This window comes from Talpa occidentalis, unplaced genomic scaffold, assembly GCF_014898055.3.
Source record: "Talpa occidentalis isolate TD23 unplaced genomic scaffold, MPIMG_talOcc4v2.1 talOcc4.10, whole genome shotgun sequence".
Lineage (NCBI taxonomy): Eukaryota > Metazoa > Chordata > Mammalia > Eulipotyphla > Talpidae > Talpa > Talpa occidentalis.
In genome coordinates, this window is record NW_023600993.1 from 12,028,053 (window position 1) to 12,049,393 (window position 21,341).

The window sequence follows — 21,341 nt, forward strand, 5'->3', positions numbered from 1 at the left end:
TCTGAGCATCAGAGATGAACACTTGCCCAGATCACGATCTGAGGACATTTGTCCCCTACACACCTGACCTGCCATCAGTACTTCTTATGACACACAATGCCCTATTCTGCTAAATCTCTAGGATGTGTACTGCCTTCTGCTAAGTAGGCCTTCAATGGAAAAAACATATCAGGAAGTAGTTCAATGACAATGCAAAGATGAGATGTGACTGATGTTTGCCAGACTGGCCTCTATTTTAAAGACCTCAGAGGCTCAATATATAAACTAGGATTCTAGTTTATATATATATTCTAGTATATATATAAACCCCACACCATCTGGCTCCAGCTGTCTTCTCAGTTTCCAGCAGACAAGCTTTCCCATGCATACCATGCCTCTCTGCATCTATGAGTGCTCCTGCCCCAACCTTCTGAATTAGAACTCAGAAATAGAGTGGCCCACGTTGGGGGACAGTAGAGGCTCGAGCGCTTGCCCCAAGCCTCAAGCCTTTCTCCAGCTAAAAGCCATGCATGAGATGACTTTGGCTGGGTCTCCAAAGCATGTGTTTTCCTCTATTTTCCTTCTCTCAATAATTGAAATACATACTTCACAAAAGTTCACTTTCTCTGCTTTCCTAACTTATCTCCAATTCTTATTTCTGGAGGGGAGGTCTCGAATATCAAATCTCAGTTTTGGTGAGCCCAGGCTTTATCTGTAGGAAGCTGGAGCCATGACCCAGTAAGTCATGACTTAACCAGTCATGACTTAATAAATATCTCTGAGTCAACCTAGTGTATGAGTCATTTGAAATTTCACCTTTTGCTACAGACAGGGTCTTCATAAAATTGCATTTATCAAAATGAAGAAAGGCCAAGAAGGACCCTGCAGATTTCAAAGATGGCCTTAAGCTAAGTTTTTCTTATCAATGTGTTGAAGTCACCAGGGTTTTGGAACCACTGCCATTCTTAGAGGAAGAAAAACTCCAACTAAGCTGTTGTAAGAGAAAGCTTAGAATGATCACATAAAACTCAGTTTATACTAAGATATTTTATCTGTAAACCTTCTAAAAATTTCCCACACTTAATTCTGAAGGATGAAGTCCAAAGGAGGTCTCTATGCTGCCAAGGAACTACTTAGAACAAACTTACTATACAGATAATAGCATACACATAATAGCATACCATGGATTTAAAAGTACATGTGTGTTTAGTTTTATATGTGGATTTATACCAAGTTCTCACACAAGAGTCATTAAAATTAATGGGCTCAAACTGAAGTTTGCTCATTACATTTTGAAAAGCTCTATAGTCTGTGAGATAAAAATGATGCCCCAAGCACTCATTAAAAAAAAAAAACACATTAAATTTTTCCAAAGTGATAGTCACATAAACAGGCAAACATAAAAATACCTACCTAATAGTAGTTAAGAAGAATAATGTGAAATAACAAAAAGTATACACTGTATCTTTAAAATATAGAGAGGGTTTTTTGGGGGGAGGAGGTAGATTTGATTTAACCAAGAAGAAGATGAATTGGTATTTTTAATTACGTACTGCCTAATAATTGGTATGGGTAGCCAAGAAACAATTCTGGGGGAATCATCTGGTGTTAAAAATTGGCTGGGAACAAACCACCCAGTCAGAAAATGGGAAGAAGAACTAAAAAGGCACTTCTCCAAAGAGGAAATGCAAATGGCCAACAGGTATATGAAAAAATGCTCAACGTAACTTATAATCAGGGAGATGCAAATCAAAAACCACTATGAGATACCACCACACTCTGGTGAGAATGGCCCATATTAAAAGAACTGACAACAACAAATGCTGGTGAAGATGTGGAGAAATATAGGAACCCTCTTATACTGCTGGTCGGAGTGCAAACTGGTCCAACCTATATGGAAAGCTGTGTGGAGGTTCCTCAAACTATTAAAATGGATCTACCACATGACCCAGTTATTCCACACCTAGAAATCTACAAAGTCCACAAAAACATTAATTCAAAAGGAAACCTACACTCCCATGTTTATGGCAGCACTATTCACAATAGCTAAGATATGGAAACAAACTAAAAGACCAAAAACATTTGCAGCAGCATGGATGGAGCTAGAAGGGATAATGCTTAGTGAAGTAAGTCAAAAGGAAAAAGAAAAATATTGGATGGCTTCACTTATAGAAGGAATATAGGGGAACTGAACAAAGGGTCAGAGAAGAAAAAAAAAGACAAAGCTAGCAGGCAAATTATAGATCTGAGACATACAGCAAGGGAGGGAGTGGGAAGGGGTCAAAATAGGGGAGGGAAGGACACAAAGGACTATGGTGATGGTTCACAGGTGCAGTGGTGATGGGAGCTTTATGGGGACTACATGCGAGTGGAGAAATCAATTACTGTACAAAAATAACAACAATGTAAGAAAATAAAGTAAAAATATACAAAAAAAAATTGGCTCTGGGAAATCTAGGTATGCCAAGTATTAAAGAGCTGGGAATTTAATGTAAAATTTGGAGACCTGCTTTGAATATATTTTAAATAGCCAATGTCAAACTATTTTGAAGTCAAACTAGCTGACAAAATCTGTAATCTGGAACATTCCTGAAAGTCATGGGTGTTTCAATACAACATAGACAGATCAAAACTTAGCACCAATCCCTGAGTACAAGCCACGGCTCCCCCCACCTGAAAAAGTCAACAGCCCAAATCTTTGCATCCTGAAGGATAGCAATGTCACTTACCATGGACTGCACACATATGAAAGATGAGTTTATTTTCTATTGCCTTTAGATGATCGAAGTTCTCAACTTGGAAGACCTGGCTGCTGTCCCCACTGATCTCCTCTAGCTGAGTTCTATTGGCGCCATATACCCCCACAGAGAAGATAATCACCCCTCTATCCCGGAGAGCCTTAGCTGGATCTCTCACATCATCCTGTGCAGCTCCATCTGTGATGAGGATGAGAAACTTTCTGACTTCAAAACGGGCCCCCTTGGAGGAGGTAAAGTATTGAGGTACAAAGTTTAGTGCCTTTCCAGTCAAAGTGTTTTGGCCTATGAGATACAGACGGTCTATTGCATCCAAAATTTCTTTTTGTGTAAAGTACTTATCAAGCTGGAATTCTTCCTTAGTATCACCACTGAATTGAACAACACCAATCTGGATTTTGTCTGCACCAATTTGAAGCTTAGCTGACAGGTTTTTCATAAAGCTTTTCATTTTCTCAAAATTTTCAGGTCCTATACTGCCAGAGCTGTCCACCAGAAACATGATGTCAGTCTTCATGTCTTCACATCCTGCATGTTATCAGAAAGATCAGAAATAAACCAGGTTGGCCATTGTTCTCAGATTATGAAGAAATAACAAATGCATTCATCAGAAAACATGGAAAATTAAGTCAAGAATTTGCTATTGCATTTGAAAATTTCATTCCTTCTTTAAGGGAAGCCTTTTGGCTAGAATCCTGAATCAGAAATCCACTGGTAATTATCCAAGTAGTTTGAAAGAGGAAATGCACTTCCAAAGTGTGTATTCATTCATCCAGACCTGCATGCATGCATCATCTATTCATACATCATTCATTCATAATTCTTGAAGCATAGGACATGCCAAGCATCCTTTTGCATAAAAATGCAATGTTGATCACAGAGGAGACAGAGAGAAAAATAACCAATTTGCTACATTCATAGGACAAATATTCCAGAGTTTATGTATATTTTTGAAACACAAGTGTTCTTTATTTTTTTTTATTTATTTATTTTTTAATTTTTTTAAAAAGATTTATTTTATTTATTTATTTATTTATTTGATTTATTTATACAAGCACTGGATACAGTCAGAAGCGCGGGAGGGTGAGAGAATTCACCAGAGCGGGGAACAGAACAGGCAGAAGGACCGAAGCACACTGCTGAGGGGAGCAGCGGGCCGCAGGAGAGGTCTGTGCCATTTGGGACCCTCCTCCAGTGGCCAGGGAGCAGCCGGGGATCGAACCGGCACTGCAGAGGCTGCGGGCAGCTTCACAACCCAGCGCTCAACCGCTGCGCCACTGGGGAGGCCCCACAAGTGTTCTTTATCATTATTATTTTCTGGAATAATTTGAAGTCATTCGATAAATGCCATAAATCAGTATTTATACTGATCTATAATCACTCTCATCACTCAGTCTATCCCACAGTGAAAATGAACAAATAACACTGGCTATAGAAGAACAAAAAATGTTAATTTGTTTTAACATGGGGAATTAAGACCATCATTTCAGACCCAAGCTGCCCTCTGGGGCTATCTTGGAAGTTGTAAGTAGGGAAGTTACTGAAGACGTTTATGACCTTGGAAAAGCCCCAAGACTGTGGAGTTATGGAAGCCTCTCTTCCATGAAACACATGCAAAAGGAATCAATTTTACATGGGGTTTAGCAGTCACAGGATCTACCTTCTAGTATCTATCTGACAGAGACTGCTTTTTGTCCCCTAATTTCTGTTTTCCCATTCTTCTATGTTAATAAACTTTCAGCAAGTAGATGGTTGTGCAGGTAAAGACTATTTCCCTGACCTCTCTAAAGTTAGATGTGGTTCAGTGGCTAAGTTCTGGGCAGTAGAAATAAGCAGCAACGCAGTGGCCACTTCCACATCTTAACATGCAGTGTGACGCGCCCCCTTGACCCTTCCTATGAATGCAGGTGATGAGAACTGGAGCTTTACTTTTACTGTGAAGATGGAGCCATGTGTAAGCATGGAACAGCCTTTCTACCAGACCTGGGCTGTTCATCCCAGACTATTATCTAAGAGAGAAATAATAGCTTATGTTGTATCATTTGGGATCTTTTTTGTTACAGCTGCTTAACCAGTCAATACATTGTATCTTGCTCCACCTACATCAGTGCTGAGACTAGCCAGGACTTTTCTAAGCTAATGAGCTTTTGCTCCTTAGTTTTCTTTCTTCTCGGTTCACTGTCTTATTGTACATTTTCTTGTCCACAGTCTGCCTCCTTCTTCAAGTGTGTGAGGTTCAGGCACCTGAACTGCAACTACCTGACCCATGAGAGACACACTGTGTCTCCTTTGACTGAGCTGAGACCTTCTCCCTGGAGAGGGCCTGAGCTACAATCTAATTTATGTTTCTTTGAAATCCTTTTAACTTTTCTTGCCATCAACTCCAGGAAAGGTTGGGGAACTTTTGCTCTTACATGCTTTTACTCTAAGTACATCCTAAAGACCCAACTCTACTATTGTTAGTAACAGGGAAAACAACAGGTGCCATCATCACTTAGGATTTACTGTAAATTCTACTTGTTTATTTTTCTTTTGATGAACACTTAACCAACTTCTGCAACAGCTAGTTTTTTATAGCATTTACTACATGTCAGGTATTCCTCCAAGTGCTCCATATGAGTTACCACCTTTAAGCTTTACATTACAACAAAACTGCACACCAGAGAATCAAGGTAGATAGGCAGTAAATAACCTATTTTAGGGACGCAGGTAATAAGTGATAAGCCTGGGGGTTGAATTTTTATTGCTTGATCCCAGCATCCTTTATTTCAACCAGTAAGCGACCAGGCCTCTCAGCAGCAGGCAAAATTTTCATGTGCTAATACTAGTAATCAATATATACCATCTTCAATTACTAAGTGGTTATTATTAATAAGAAAAAGATAACAGTTAGGTACAGGAATTTACAAATTGCTCATCCTAACTCTTGTTACTTTATAACAATAGCTACAATGTACTAGAGATGCATTCAGGTAATACTGTATTTACTAAACCTATAAGGATAGTCTGAGGAAATTTGAGGCTCAAGTAGAAAAGTGAGTTGAATTAAAATCTGCCTAAAATTTTCACTGTACTCATTTGCCTCAATTCCCTCCATGGTGATACAGGAAGTAGCCAAAATTTTAATGAGACAACTGGTGCCATCACCCCTTTTATCAGTCTGGCCATGTGTCTGCCTGAAGAAACTAATGAACACAGAGATAAAAAGCCTTCTCTTGCTTTGCTTACCTTTTTCAGTGCAGATGTCATGAATAACATCTCTCTTTATGCTTTTTAATGCATCAAAATTGTTCCCAAAGTAAACCCTTTCTTCTTTCCCAGCAATTTGCTGCAGCTCCATCTTATTGGCCTCCCCAATGCCTACTGCATAAATGGTGATGTGTTCAGCCCTCAGTCTCTCAGCAGGTTCCAGGACTCTGTCCATGGACTTCCCATCAGTCAGTACAATGAGGTAACAGGGGACCTGACTTGCCCTCTGCTTCCTGCCCTCCTGTATTTCTGACAGCATGAAATGCAGGGCTGCTCCAGTTAAAGTCTCGCCTTGCAGTTGCTTGATATTAAAAACAGCCTTTTTTAAGTCCACAGCATTGGAGTAGACATTGCTAGCAAATTCCACTTCCACCCTATTGGAATACTGCACAACTCCAATCTGGACTTTGTCCGGACCAATGCGGAACATCTCTATCACCGCTGACATGAAGTCTTTGATTTGCTCAAAGTTTCGTCTCTGGATGCTCGTTGAACCATCAATGAGGAAATAGATATCAGCCTCTTTTGTATCCACACAACCTGTTAAAACAAAAAGGGAAAATGGTTGGTTTATTATAGGAAATCTGGAGAGAACTCTGCATGAGGGCTACTAGAGGAACACGAAGGTTCTCATGGATGGCAACTCTCCACATATGTATAGAGTCTGTCCACCTCTCCCTCGTGTCCATCTCCTATGAAAGAATGCTCCAACCATCTTAATGGTCTATTTGTTACTCTATCTAGCCATTCATTGAAATTGGGTAGGAGAAAGGAGATATTTTTAAAATTCAGGTTATTTGTGCAAGTATCTGGTTGAGTTCATGAATTGATTTTTAAAATACAAGACAGACAACTTAGGCACCTCAGAAGTTTTTTTTATCTTTTTTCTGTTTTTGCAATTTATAGCTAAGGATACTACTACAGACCATGGGGAGTTGGTCCTTAAGAAATCAGAAATATTAGAAATAAATTTGACCCTGAGAATGAAGCTATGAACTCAACATAAAATATTAGGACAAAGATTAGCCGTTATCTGCCAAAGATAGGGTAGATGTCAGGTCAGTAACACTTCAAACTAACCAGAATGGACTGATTAGTATAACAAATAAAGAAGATTTGGGTGCTTTTCAGAAGGAAGACATCAGTGATCAGAAATAGAGGAGAGAAAAACATGAGTCAATTCTGCTTAGGACTGTGCTGTCCAGTACATTGGACACTAGTCACATGTTGTTATAATAGTGTAAACTTAAACTACCTAAAATTAAATTAAAAGTTTAAATTGGCTCTTCAGTTGCACTAGTCACACTTCGGGAGCCTGATAGTACTATGTGGCGAGTGGCTAGCCTCTCGGACAGCAAATATAGAACATTTCCATCACTGAGAAAATGTTCAAGAACTTCAATCGGAGACTGTTCCCTGGCCCAAAACCTCACCTGCAGTTACATAAAGGAGAAAGCGGTATAGAGCCACACATTTTCTTGAAAAATAAACCCAACTGGCTGCCCTTGCTCTGATTCCCCAACCTCTAGCTCTCTTCTTGTGACAATTCAGCTTCTCATGTGGCATGTCTACGGGGAGAAAACTAACTTCCCAGAGGACATGAATATTCAGTATTCTGGAAGTTCTCATTACAAAGATAACTGTTCTCCTTTTTCTCTACATGGACCTCTTGGTCTGGTTAATGTGACTCTCCCCTTGATTTAACAAACTTCTAGTTAATAAACTAAATATCTACTATGTCCTGAATGTGGTGGATACAGCAGTGACTGAAGCAATACAGCCTGGTTCTCTCTGTGTTTGATCATCCTGAAACTACAAAATACTCTAAACCATGGCAAATTCACAAAGTGGGTGGGACTCCTGCATTGCCAGCATGAGCTCACTGGGGAGATTAGTCGAATGCAGGTGCCCAGGCCCTACCCTCAGAGACTGATTCAGTAGGTCTAGGGTAGGGTTTGGGCTGCTGAATCAGTAACAAGCTCCTTAGGAAACTGCCCAATTTACATCCAATGCTGTTGGTGCCCCTCTGCCCTTTTTGTGCACCAGCTCCGGGTGCTTTCCCCTCAACAGCTGGCACCTGTCTGTGGGAGGGCTGCTCTCAGGTTGCTGGCACACTCTGTGCTTGGCACTTGAGCCAGTGTCTGGAAATTTACATTCTCTCATGTGAGCCAGAATAAAAATTCTCTAGCTACAATGACCTCTAACCAGTACAACTTTAAGGTTTAATTCACACTGTCTCTAGACTGGCCCCATGGGCTCAACCCCACCCCACCCCAAGAGTTTGGTTCTCATCCTTCCCTTCTGGATCCCATTTTCTCACTTTCCTAGCACTCTCCAGTTCTTCTTGGGGATATTTCCTAATATATCAATTTCACATGAATCATGGTCTAGCGTCTGCTTCTGAGGAATGCAACCTGTGGCAGGTACCAACATCTAAGAGCCACTGAACTGGTAAGAAGCCAACTCATGAGGACTTTGCAGGGAGAAGAGTCAGGCCCTCTCGATAGCCTTCCCACTTGAAGTTCTATGATGACAATAATAGGTTTTTCTCGTTACATAATTGTAAGTTCCCTACATTGCTCTTGTGCCCTAACAGTTGGCATTAGACCATGGTGCCTGTCACTCTGAGGGACTCCCCTACCTATCCTTCAGGGGGTACTATGGACTTGCTTCCTGTCATTGCCTTGTAATGTAGATGTGTTACCAGGAGAAATCCAGGACTGGCCCAGACGTATCCTTCAGCCTTAATTGACGGGTTTGAATTTAAAATGAGCTTTTAGCGTCACTGGAATATTTTAATTCTTTTCCATATGAATGCTGCCAAATTCCAGTTCCAATAGGAGCATTTTCTATGCAGAGGAAATACGTGAAGACAGTAGAAATCTCAGAATCAGATAAAATCAAAGTCACATCAAATGCCTCGTCATGTACCTTTGAATTGAGCTTGGTAAAACGATAGCAGATTCACAAAGTGTCTTAACTAGAACATCTTAAACTAGCATGATGGGATCAAAAAACAGAGAACATAAAAAAAGTGAGAAACTAACCATGGTTGTCAGTAAAGATACAGATACAAGGATGACCCGTGCAAGACTTTTGTAAGAACAGAACATTAGCAGTGAACTGTCCACCCAGGAAATGATATGTTAAATCAATGATAATATATTCATGCCATGAAATATTATTCCCAAACTAAAAAGAATATTGCACAAGAATATTTGAGAAAATGGACAAAAGTCCATGATATAAGGTTGCTAGAAACATGGGTAAGGCAGAAAATGCTGGCTTCTTTCAATATACATTGACTCCTACACTACCTGAAGCCCCAGTTTTTACCTAAGTACTTGTCTCCACAAATAAAAACCACATTTTCTAGCTCCCATTTCTACAATTACGTGTGACATGGAATGTAAGTGGAAATGGTGAGTGTCATTTCTGGAAATATCCTTGAAGAAAAGGCAGTGGAGACCTGTTTTCTTCTTTTTTCCCTCTTCCTTGCTTTCTGGTTGTGAATATGATGTCTGGGGCAGCTAACTCACATTTGTTATCCTGGCGATAAAGGCCACAAAAACCAAAACAATAATTTAGAAAGACACGGGGTTCCCAACACTGTGGGGTACCATATCAGTTATGTCTAGCTACCTTAGGATTTATTTGTGTAAGAGGAAAAATAGCTTTATCCTGATGCCATTGCTGGTATTTTTCTCCTATTAGTCACACCCAAGTGTAACTGTAACTGATGCAGTCACCCAGCTGTATATTCCTGCACTCTCCAATACAACAATTGTTAGACCCATGTAGCTATTAAAATTAAAATAAGCTACCATAAAATTTACAGTTCAGTCCCTAAAGTTATACATTTCAAGTGCTCAGTGGTCAACAGTGGCCACCTTGTTGAATGGCATAGACAAGGAGCATTTTCACCATGACAGAAATTTCTATTGGGTAGTGCTGATGCAGACAGTGTTCTGTCATTTTTTAATGAATGGATGTGTGTGCCTCAGTGTACAGGAGTGTACCGAGAGAGCAGAGGCTAAAAAGTCAAGAGAAACAAGTGTAAGAATGTTTTTCTCTGAAAGATGAGATTACAGGCAACTTCATTTTCTTCTTTAAGGACATCAATACTGTGAAAATATTTCATAACTTTTTTTTACATTTTATTATAGTATGATTTATATGCTAAAAAACTCCCCTATAATTATTCAGTGATTGTTAGTAAATTTGTGAAATTCTGCAACCATCATCAAAATCAAGTTTTAGAATGCTTTTATACATCAATCTCCCTTATCCAAATATTGGGTTGTTGGAAAAGTCATGATGTATTTTTTTCTAAGTTTTTCAAGCAAAAATGCATCATGACTTTTCCGACAGCCCAATCCATTGTCTTCTCTCCTGCTCGAGTCTTAAGCAACTACTCATCTTACTTTTATAATAAGACAAGTCACTTTTAAAGCATATCTTTTTTTTTAAAGATTTATTTTATTTATACACGAGCTGGGATATAGGCCAGATGCATGGGAGGGTGAGAGGATTCACCAGAGACAGAGTGGGGAGCAGAACAGGCAGATCGATGAAATACACTGCTGAGGGGAGCAGTGGGCGAGACAGAAGAGGTCTGCCATGCCATGTGGGATTCTCACCAGCCGGCTGGAATCAAATCCGCGCTGCAGAGGCTGCGGAGAGCTTCACAGCACTGCACTCAACCGCCTGTGCCACCAGGGAGGCCTTAAAGCATACCTGTTTTATCGAGCTCCATTTGTTCAGCATGTGTAGAAATCTGGGACCATATTTCATTCTGGAACTTTTTCAGGAAGTTCTTGCTATAACCTGCCAAATCTGCATACGATTTCAGCTTAGAAATAGTCTGTTCTGGAGGGTAAGAAGCTATTTCTTCTAACTGGGTGTTGTTAGCACCTTGGATGTTCATGGTGAACACAGTCGTGCCCTCCAGCCGAAGGCTCAGGGCAGCGTCACGGACCTGGTCATCGGAGGCTCGGCTCGTGATAAGCACCGCTATCTGGGGCACGCCCTGTGCCCTTCTGCTGCCGCCTGCCTCTGAGAAGCCCTCTTGCCTCAGCTTCTCAATGGCAGCCCCGGCGTTGGACTTCCCAGTGCGGAAAGAGAGCTTCTGGATTTGCTGCTGAAATTCTGACTGGGTTTTGCTTGAATTCAGAAAAGAAATGGTCTCGGCCGTCTCGCCGTATCTCATAAGTCCAAGCCTCACACAGTTGTCCTTGACATCCACAGAGGAGGTAATGTTCCTCAGGAAACGCTGTAAATCCCTTAAATTGTGTATGCTCCCAACTGACTCATCAACCAGGAACACAAGGTCAGCAAGTGAATCTTTCTGACAGGTCACAGGGATGGGAGCTATGGAGAGAGAAAAAGTATGAGGATTAGCACAAAAGGCACTAGTCAAAACAGAGGTCACTTGGTGACAGAACAACACTGATGGGGTCAGTGGTTCAGAGGCTTTGCAGTGCTGTTCCCTCTGTCTGAAGAATGTTTCCTACCTAATCCACTACCAACATGATTTTCACGACCATCATTACCACCTCCATCACCTCGACCACCCACACCTTCACCTCACTACTGTCACCTCCATGACCACCACCACAACTCTCCAATGCTGGAACCAGAGGTGCATTAGCAGAAATATCTCTAGGCTAGGACAGAGTACTCACATTTTATGTAACTATATTATTTCATTAGATTATTAACTATAATACAGTAATAATTATATATTCAATTTATATAACTATATTATAAAATATATAACATATAACAATTACATAAGTTAAATATGTAATTATAATAACTATATCACACAGCAAGGAAATGAAATAGATGACATGACTGAGACATGTTGGGGACTAAGTTATCTGAGACATAAAATAATTAGGGAAGGTGTCTCTGAGAGAAGCATATTTGAGTTGAGATATGAATGACAAGAAGGATTCTGCCATGTGTTCTTTTTCAGGAAGAGGAACTCTGCCAGAAGTAACAGCAAAGGTAGGAACAAGCCGGAAGCCAGAGTGGCCGGAGCCTATGAATGAGTGGGACAATGAGGGATGAGGTCAGAGGAAAGCAGGGTACAAATCACTTGGGAGTCACATCTTTTTTTTTTTAAAAGATTTATCCATTCATTTATACAAGAACTGGGGTACATGCCAGATGCATGGGAGGGCGAGAGGATTCCCCAGAGACTGAGCGGGGAACAGAACAGGCAGACTGACCGAAATACACTGCTAAGGGGAGCACCGGTCGAGATAGGAGAGGTCTGCCGCGCCATGTGAGACTCTCGCCGGCCATCCAGGATTGAACCGGCACTGCAGAGGCTACAGACAGCTCCACAGCACTGTGCTCAACCGCCTGCGCCACCAGGGGAGGCCCAGAAGTCACATCTTATTTAAATCTTAAATATCATCCCAGTTGTTGAGGAGAAATAATGAATTCGGGGATTTCAATGAAGAACAATTGCCAAGTCAAGGACAAGATAACGGTTCTTAGACAAGATAACAGAAGGAAAGATGGGAGAACAAGAAACTCTATACTTTGCTTCCTTGCATCTTAGAACCACACAGTACCTGCTCAACTCACCATCAACACCTGAATGCAAGGGAAGAAATGGGAAGAAAGGAGAGGGTGCAGGGAAAGGGGCTCTCCCATATCTTGGGGGCAACACTAACAGTGGCAGAGACTTCTAGACACTCACCAATACCCATTTCCTCCTCTTAGACATAGAACTAGATCTGAGTTCCCTAAGCAGTTAGGTGAGGCCATGAGACCAACACGTGAGAAAGGTGAATAGAGTAGTGTGTGCCTCTTCCAAGTTTAGTCATTGAACCATCCCATGCATAATCTGCCATATTTTCCGCTTCCGACAGCTATATGCCAGTCCCCAGGGCACTCTGGAAGTCATACTAGAAAAGGGAAGAGCCTAGGTACCTAAATAAAAGAAAAACAACTGAATGCTGGCTTCATTATGTTATGAGAAAAATAAATAAACTTCTTACCATGTGGGAAGTTTGTTATTAAAGCCTAGTGTAAGCCTGGTGTAAGTAAAAATATCATCCCATCTATAGCCATGGAACTGGTGAGTGTTAAAGAAGGAAGGTTGTTTCAAGACCATCCCAACTCCCATGTCTTACAAATGAGGTTGCAGCCACAGGGCTTAGAGAGACAGCATCCTCTCCCCAAGTTCACAGAGCCCGTTAGAAGCACTGTGTGACTCTGGGTTCAGGCCAGTTTGTACCATACTGGGTGGTTTCCTTGAGTCTTAGAACCACACAGCACCTGCTCAGCTCACTACTGTCAGCCGAGCACAGATGCAGTCAGGAAAATCCATCATGCCAGGGACTCTATCTACCTTCTTCTGGAGGACATTTCCTTCTTGAGCTGTGTACTGCCTGTTCTACTTAATCACCAACACTGCCTAGGCAGCCTCCTGTCTCATTTTACCTCTTCTTCATCTTCTTGATCCAGTCACAATCTAAATGCCCCAAAAGAGATGACTGGATCAAGATGATGTGTTATATATACACAGTGGAATACTACTCAGCAATCAAAAAAGATAAACTCATTGCAGCAACATGGATGGAGCTGGAAGGGATTATGTTCAGTGAAATGAGCCAGAAAGAGAAAGATAAATACTGGATGGTTTCACTTATTTGTGGAATATAGAGAAACCAAACAAAAGGTTAGGGAAAAAAGACAAAACTTGCAAGCTAACCACAGATCTGAGGCATATAGCAGGGGAGAGGGGCCAAAACAGGAGGGACGAGCACAAGGGACTGTGGTGATGGGTCACGGGTGCTGTGGTGGTGGGAGAACGACAGGGACTACACCTGAGGGGAGAAAGCAAATGCTGCTCCCAAATTAACAATAACATGAGAAAATAAATATAAACTTTAAAAAAGACAAAATGACCCCAATAAAATATCCTATTTTTTTAAAAAAGAGAGAACACCAGCTCACTGTCAGGCACTACAGTGTAGGCCCAAAAAGTGAGACATGAATATAAGTTGCCAAAAATTCCCTCACAGTGCTATGAGCTCTCAGGGGCTCACTCACGGGGATCAGGGGACCAACACAAAAAATGGGTAATGATGCCATGTGGCAGGTACCACCATCACCACTTGCATACTGTGTGACCCCAAAAGAAATGTGAAAGGAAACCCTTTGGGAAGACATGCCTGCAAGGTTGAGAGCTACACCATGACAGGGGTAACTGAAGTTTAAGAAGGCAATGGGGTGCAAGTGGATTCCTGCCAGAGAAAAAAAGCACAAGCAAAGGCAGAAGGAAGTAACAGCAGGATGTACTGTGTGGAAATTTCCAGCACTTGAACATGGCTAATCATGAAAAGTATCTTAGGAGTTGTGAGAGGCAAGTTCTGATCACAGGGGGACTAGCCAACCTCTCCCTCCAGGGCTCCCTCACCTTTTACATCAGCCTCATCTGTTCCTTCCCTGTACTGAGCCGCCTCCTTGATGATCTGTGTCATGTTCTGGGAGAATGTGCTGAGGTCTCTGATTGTCCGAAGATTGAAGTGAAACTGGCCTGTGGCCATGGCCCGCAGGTTCTCCTCAGAAGCCCTCTGCATCCCCACTGAGACGATCCTCACCCCGTCCTCCCGCAGGGCCTTGGCAGCCTCTTCCACGTCATCCTCGGACTCAGCTGAAGCCAGGACCACCAGAATCGGGGGAAACTGTTTCTTGTCTCTGCTGATCGTGGGTCTGGAGAAATAAGTCCTGTGAGCCTCCCAGAGAGCATTCCCGATGCGCAGGGAGCCCCCCTGGAACATGAAGTTCTTCTTGAGGTGGTTCAACATGGGGTTCCTGCTCTTGAAGGTGTTCAGTTGGAACTCATTGTAGAACGAGTCGCTGTACTGGGCTAGGGCCACACGGTACTTGCTGGCCTCGATGGGGAGGCTGTTGATCATTCTGCTGATGAAGGTTCTCACAAAAGGGAAAGACTTAGTTCCCAGGTGGTCGGAGCTGTCCACCAGAAACACCACGTCTGCGTACTCAGGGCCTGGCCCTACCAAAACAAAATGACAGCAAACCAAACTAAGATGGTTATTCAGCCTTTACATTTTCAGTAATCATTTAAGATCCTGAGATTATGTCCCAGGGTTATGGTAACCCGGAGTCCCAAAGCGAACAGAAGAAACTCTATTTGTGTTCTGCTAAGATGTCAAACATGAGAATTTTGGTCAAGTCACACAACAGAATCTTCTTTCTCTACGCAACACTTTCTTTTTCCATTGCAGGAACCCAAACTCTGCTACTGTACAAAAGAATAGACAACATGATCCCAGAAAGTCCCGAAGTGGTCTGTGAACAAACAGCAACTTTTAGAAACAGTATCAGGATAGCAGCTGCCTTGGCTGAAGACTGCGCAGCAGTTCTGAGACTGGGATTGAGTGACCGGCTGGAGTGAGGAGGAGCATGGTGTCTAACCCTGGCCAGAACTGAGGAGTCTGTCAGCAGCACAGGAGCGTCCTTCTTCAAGGCAAGAGGGTCAGTTTTTGCATTCTTCTCTCAGGCCGTCACTGGCTACAGACCACCACAGGCACCGGAGGGATGGAGCAGAGGGAAATGTGCTCAATCCCCTGGGTAAGGTGGCTCTGGGAAGGCCAAGAGCAATTCTCCAGAGAAAGTGGAGTATGCCTGTGAGGTGGTGCAGGCAACATCCCCAGCAGCTGGGGAGGTGGTGCACCACCAGCATCTGCTTCAGCGGCCAGCCATCCAGCTCTACACTCAGAACTAGCAACGTGCTGGTCAGTGCCAAAGAGCAACAACTAGATCATCTTTGAAAGTCACTTGGAAGGGCCTCCCCTGGTGGCACAGGTGATTGAGCGCAGCGCTGTGAAGCTGTCCACAGCTTCTGCAGTGCCGGTTCGATCCCCACCAGCCGCGGAACAACCCACATGGCGAGCAGACCTCTCCTGTCTCGCCCGCTTCTCCCCTCAGCAGTGTATTTCGTCAGTCTGCCTGTTCTGCTCTCTGCTCTGTCTCTGGGGAATCCTCTCGCCCTCCCGCACATCTGGCCTGTACCCCGGTTCTTGTATAAATAAATAAATAAATCTAAAAAAAAAGAAAGTCAATTGGAAATTCAATAGGAAACCCTAGGGTAGCACAGTGCAGAGTTAAAAATGTCTTTGTGCTATGCTTTTAGTAATTACAGAAGAGCAGAAAAGCCTACCTTTCATTCCACCCCCACTCTGTCTTTCCATCTCTCCCCCCCCACCCCCGCCTCTGTATAAATGGAGTATAAATAAATAAGATTATATGGGGAATGAAAGGTAGGTTGGTAAGGCATATGTATATTCTCCCTCTCCAAGAAGGGAGTGTATGTGTTCGTATGTATGTGTTCGTGTATACATATATATATATATATATATATATATATATATATGGATATACGCCTCTCCTATTTCAAGTTTGTTTAAAAAAATAACATTAAAGGCAATGGTTTAACCGTGAAAATACAGAGAATTTAGTTCCCATGTGGGGTTCCTTTTTTTCCTTTTTCTCCATTTACTGAGGTCAAGATGCAAACTGCCCTAGACGCAAAGGAGCTGACTCTGCAACTTAAGCAAATGAGTGATGAATTAAACATTTTCCAGTTGGGTGGAGCATAAATCATGACTTTTGCCCTTGGTTTTCTGTCATTTTCGAGAGATTAAGTTTGATATTGCATGCCTCCAACCACAACTAAATGCTATTTATTTTGATTTTTTTAGCAAAAAAATACATTCTTAGCTCTAGCTTTTAAAATAAATATTTACTGAAATGTGAAAAATATTTATTTTCCTAAAAAGCATAAAATATACTGGTACCTGGGCTCTGATCTGCCAGTGTTTTAGTCCAAACGATCAGGACTGATATAATTAGGAGGATCTTCATTTTGTTAGTGAAGGTTTCCTGATTTTATTCTGTAAAAGAAAATATTTACAGTAAGAAGAATATCTCTGTATGCCCGGAAATGATGACTGGGAAAGTTGTGTCAGAGTACAACATGCTATAAACAAGTATTCTGGAAGTAATAGCAGGCATATTTAAAGCCTTCATCAGCATCTGGTGTGCCTAATGAGAACAGACAATGCTAAGGTTCGCTGAGCCCTTTCCATGGTTCGGATGCTTTTCTCATGCTTTACAAGTTTCATCTAATTTAATCCTCCCAGCAGTGTTACCAGAAGGTATGATTTTTATAACCATGTGACATAGAGAGCCTCCGCAGGTGCATGCAGGATTCTAACCCAGACAGGTGACTGCGCCCCTACTCTTAGCCACCATGCTATAGTAAGTCTTGTACAAAATCTAAGTCCTCACTAAATGCATGCAGTCACTGTTCTCCGCCCTCTATTGTTGTGCCAATCACGACTACCACACATATAACTTGGCTCCACAAAGCCAACAGCTACCCATGTTCACTTCTTCATTAGACCTGGTGGAAACTGTTCTCATTTATGGTAATCCTCAGTTTCACAAATTAATTTCAGCATTTCTCTCTATGCAGCTCACAATCAATCAGAAATCTTCATGGGAAATGACAATCTGATAGAAATTCCACTATTTCAGTTGCTCTGAAATAGATCAAGTGGCCAGTACTAAAAACAGAGCTGCCTGTAATGAGATAGAGCAGATAATAAAGAATGATTCTTATTCTGAAGTTATCTTTTCCTACAGTTTCCCTCTTCCCACAAGTCCTGGCAACTACTGGTCTACTTCCTTCTCTATGGATTCACCTACTCCGGACACTAATATAATGGAATTATAAAGTGTGTGTCCATTTGTGTTTGGATTCTTTTAACTTAAGGTTTTCAAAGTATGTCCATGTAACATAAATCAGTACTCCATTCCTTTTTACTGCTTATATTATTTTGTATCGATATAAAACATTCTCAAACCATCAGTTGGTGGACATTTGGGTTGTTTCTATTTTTTGGCTACTATTTGTTCCTAAGCTGAATCCATGACCCTCTACTCCTCACCCTCACCCAGTGCCCTGACGAGTCCACTGTAGGATCTCCCCTAACTCATCTCTGCCTCTAATCTCTTCCCTTCATATCTCTCCTTTATTCTGCCACGAATGCCAATTCGATCATGTTGCTAATATGCCTGAAACTTTTAAAAAACAAACAAACAAACCATGATAACATACATAGAGAATCCCAAAAACTCCACAGAAAAACTAATTCAACTCATCAATCAGTTGGGTAAAGTGGCAGGATACAAAATCAACACGCAAAAGTCAGTAGTCTTCCTATACACAAACAATAAATCTGAAGAAGAAGAAATCAAAAAAACCATCCCTTTCATTATTGAAATAAAAAAAAATCAAATACTTGGGAATAAATCTAACAAAAGAGGTAAAGGACTTATACAAAGAAAACTATAAAACATTATTAAAAGAAATAGAAGAAGACACAAAGAAATGGAAAGACATTCCCTGCTCATGGATTGGAAGAATAAACATTATTAAAATGGCCATCCTACCAAAGCAATATACAGATTCAGTGCTATTCCAATAAAAATTTCAATGTCATTCTTCAAAGAAATAGAACAATTATTGATGAAATTCATATGGAATCACCAAAAACCCCGAATAGCCAAAGCTCTCCTGAAAAAAAAAAAAAAGAAGGGAATGGAGGCATCACACTCCCAGACTTCAAACTATACTACAAAGCCATAATCATCAAAACTGCATGGTATTGGAACAAGAACAGACACACAGACCAATGGAACTGAATAGAAAATCCAGAAATAAACCCACAGATTTATGGTTAACTAATCTTTGACAAAGGAGCAAAGAATATGCATTGGAGCAAAGAAAGTTTGTTCAATAAATGGTGCTAGGAAAACTGGGTCGCTACATACAAAAGAATGAAGCTTGACTACTACCTCACACCATGCATAAAAACCAACAAAAAAGGGATTAAAGAACTAGACATAAGACCTGAAACCATAAAATACACAGAAGGAAATATAGGTGAAACACTACATGATATGCACATCAAAGACATCTTTACAGACACATCACCCAAGCAGTTATAGTGAAGGCAAAGATAAACAGCTGGGACTACATCAAATTAAAGAGCTTCTGCACAGCTAAAGAGACAATAACAAAAACAAAGAGAAACCCCACCAACTGGGAGAACATTTTTGCACCCAACACTAACGATAAAGGACTGATCACAAAAATCTACAAAGAGCTGATGAGACTCAACAACAACAAAGAAAATAATCCAGTCAAAAAATGGGCAGAAGAGCTAAAAAGAAACTTCTCTGAAGAGGAAATGCAAATGGCCAACAGGCATATGAAAAAATGTTCAACATCACTTGTCATCAGGGAAATGCAAATCAAAACTACCATGAGATACCATCTTACACCAGTGAGAATGGCACATATTAAAAAAACTAGCAACAACAAATGTTGGCGAGGATGTGGAGAAAAAGGAACTCTCCTGCATTGTTGTTGGGAGTGCAAACTGGTCCAACCACTATGGAGAGCTGTGTGGAGATTTCTTGACTTACTAAACATAGAGCTTCCATATGACCCAGCAATTCCACTCCTAGGTATTTACCCAAAGGACACAGAAACATCAATTCCAAAGAGCACCTGCACCCCTATGTTTATAGCAGCACTGTTTACAATAGCTAAGCTTTGGAAACAGCCCAAATGCCCAAAAATAGATGACTGGATCAAGAAGATGTGGTACATATACACCATGGAATATTACTCAGCATTCAAAAAAGATAAACACATGCAATTTGCAGCAACATGGATGGTGCTGGAAGGGATCATGCTCAGCGAAATAAGCCAGAAAGAAAAAGAAAAATACCAGATGGTCTCACTCATAGCAGGTATCTAGAAAACTTAAATAAGGGACCAGGAAAAAGAATAACTATAAGAAGGTAAAAATCAAAATCAACAAACAACTATGAACCAGACAGTCTATGGGGAGTAGGGTGCGGGGAGGGGAGGAATTAGAGTCAAAATAAGGGGGTCGCAATTGTATGGGGAATATAAAAATAAAATTTATAATTAAAAAAAAAAACCAAACCTCCCCAGCGCCTACACAACCCAAGACAAAGAGGCTATATCTGAGCTTTCAAGAACACAAAGCTGTCCACTTTTCTGTAGTTGAGACCACAGTCAGCAAGTCAACTACCTGGGTGCAAGACTACCTTCTCAAAATGGCTCTCCTCAGTGTTGAACTGCAACAGGGATTCACAGTCCCAAAGCTCCCACAAAGCCACTTCTGCACAGAGATGAATCCCAAATTATCATCCTTGAGGGGGTTATGCAAGCCTGGCATCTCTTATTCAGCCATCTTGAAGGCATCTTTCACTGCAGCTTCTCATTGGTTTTTTCCATTATCTTCTTGCTTCCTTTTGTATAAGTTGTTCTGATCTATTTTTCATTTGCATGTACTCTTAAGAGAAGTAGAATTTGTGATGTGTGGGCTCACTTTTCATTGCCTTGGCTAGTAATAAATTCCTGAGAAAAGGGTAAAAGCTTGTGTTCTCCCAAGCAAGATGGAAACAGAAAAGGGCAACTTCTCAGCACAGAAATATTCCAATACTGTAATCTAGATGTCCACCCCCAGACCCCCCTCCCAAGCCACCTCTCATCCTGGCATTTCACTTGAGGCCCTGTGATAATTCTTGGGTAGCTACCCTTTATAAATTAGTAATTATCTGTGGCTCTTTGGTTGCTCAATTTCCCTCTCTCCTGTAACATCTGGAGTTTGGATTTGGTAGAGGAAGTCAGCAGCCCCTTCTAATTTTCCAACTTGTCCAAAACTGACAAAGGAAAAGTGAAGGAATTATTAGGGAGTAAAGGTCCCAAGATGTGAGAGTGGCAGTCCCAGCTTTAGGGGACAGCTGAATCAAATCTTTGAGGCTCCTCCTAACTCTAACAGTCACTGATTTCTTGATGCCATGTTGGAATGTCCTAAAGCAGAGAGCAGCAAAACAAGGGACACGGTGGGGGAAGTTCATCAACTATCTCAGAGGATATATACCCAAACCAGGCTTAGGGCACAAAGAAACTTCAATAGTTGCCATGTGAACCAACTAGATCATTCTTGTAATTTCCGATGCATAAACTCTTGGAGGCTGACTGGGAACACAGAGATAGCGTGGGCTCTGTGGAGTGGGTACCCCAAGTCCACTTCAGGGGGGAAGACACTACACACTAAGCAGCAGCAAGCAGGTCTCACTTCTTCCTGTGGGGATGCTCTGCCGATGGAAGCCAGCCATGTAGAAGGGGGAACAAAATTCCCAACCCCTGCCAGAAGACAACATGGGAGAGTAGTACTGGAATCATGAATAATCACTCTCCTC

The 21,341-nt window shown here is 41.5% G+C and overlaps 1 protein-coding gene across 4 annotated transcripts in view; it reads right to left on the reverse strand.

The window, feature by feature from the left end:
* The window catches only part of COL6A5 (collagen type VI alpha 5 chain), a 114,738-nt gene that overhangs the window by 76,369 nt on the left and 17,028 nt on the right, over positions 1 to 21,341 (reverse strand). For all 4 annotated transcript variants that reach the window (XM_037524514.2, XM_037524522.2, XM_037524519.2 and 1 more), the window contains exons 2-6: positions 16,829 to 16,924; positions 14,425 to 15,024; positions 10,722 to 11,354; positions 5,964 to 6,524; positions 2,709 to 3,263 (exon numbers count right to left, since the gene is read on the reverse strand). In XM_037524514.2, the coding sequence (XP_037380411.1) occupies positions 2,709 to 3,263; positions 5,964 to 6,524; positions 10,722 to 11,354; positions 14,425 to 15,024; positions 16,829 to 16,895 (2,416 nt within the window). In that variant the 5' untranslated portion in view covers positions 16,896 to 16,924. The remainder of the gene's footprint in view (positions 1 to 2,708; positions 3,264 to 5,963; positions 6,525 to 10,721; positions 11,355 to 14,424; positions 15,025 to 16,828; positions 16,925 to 21,341) is intronic.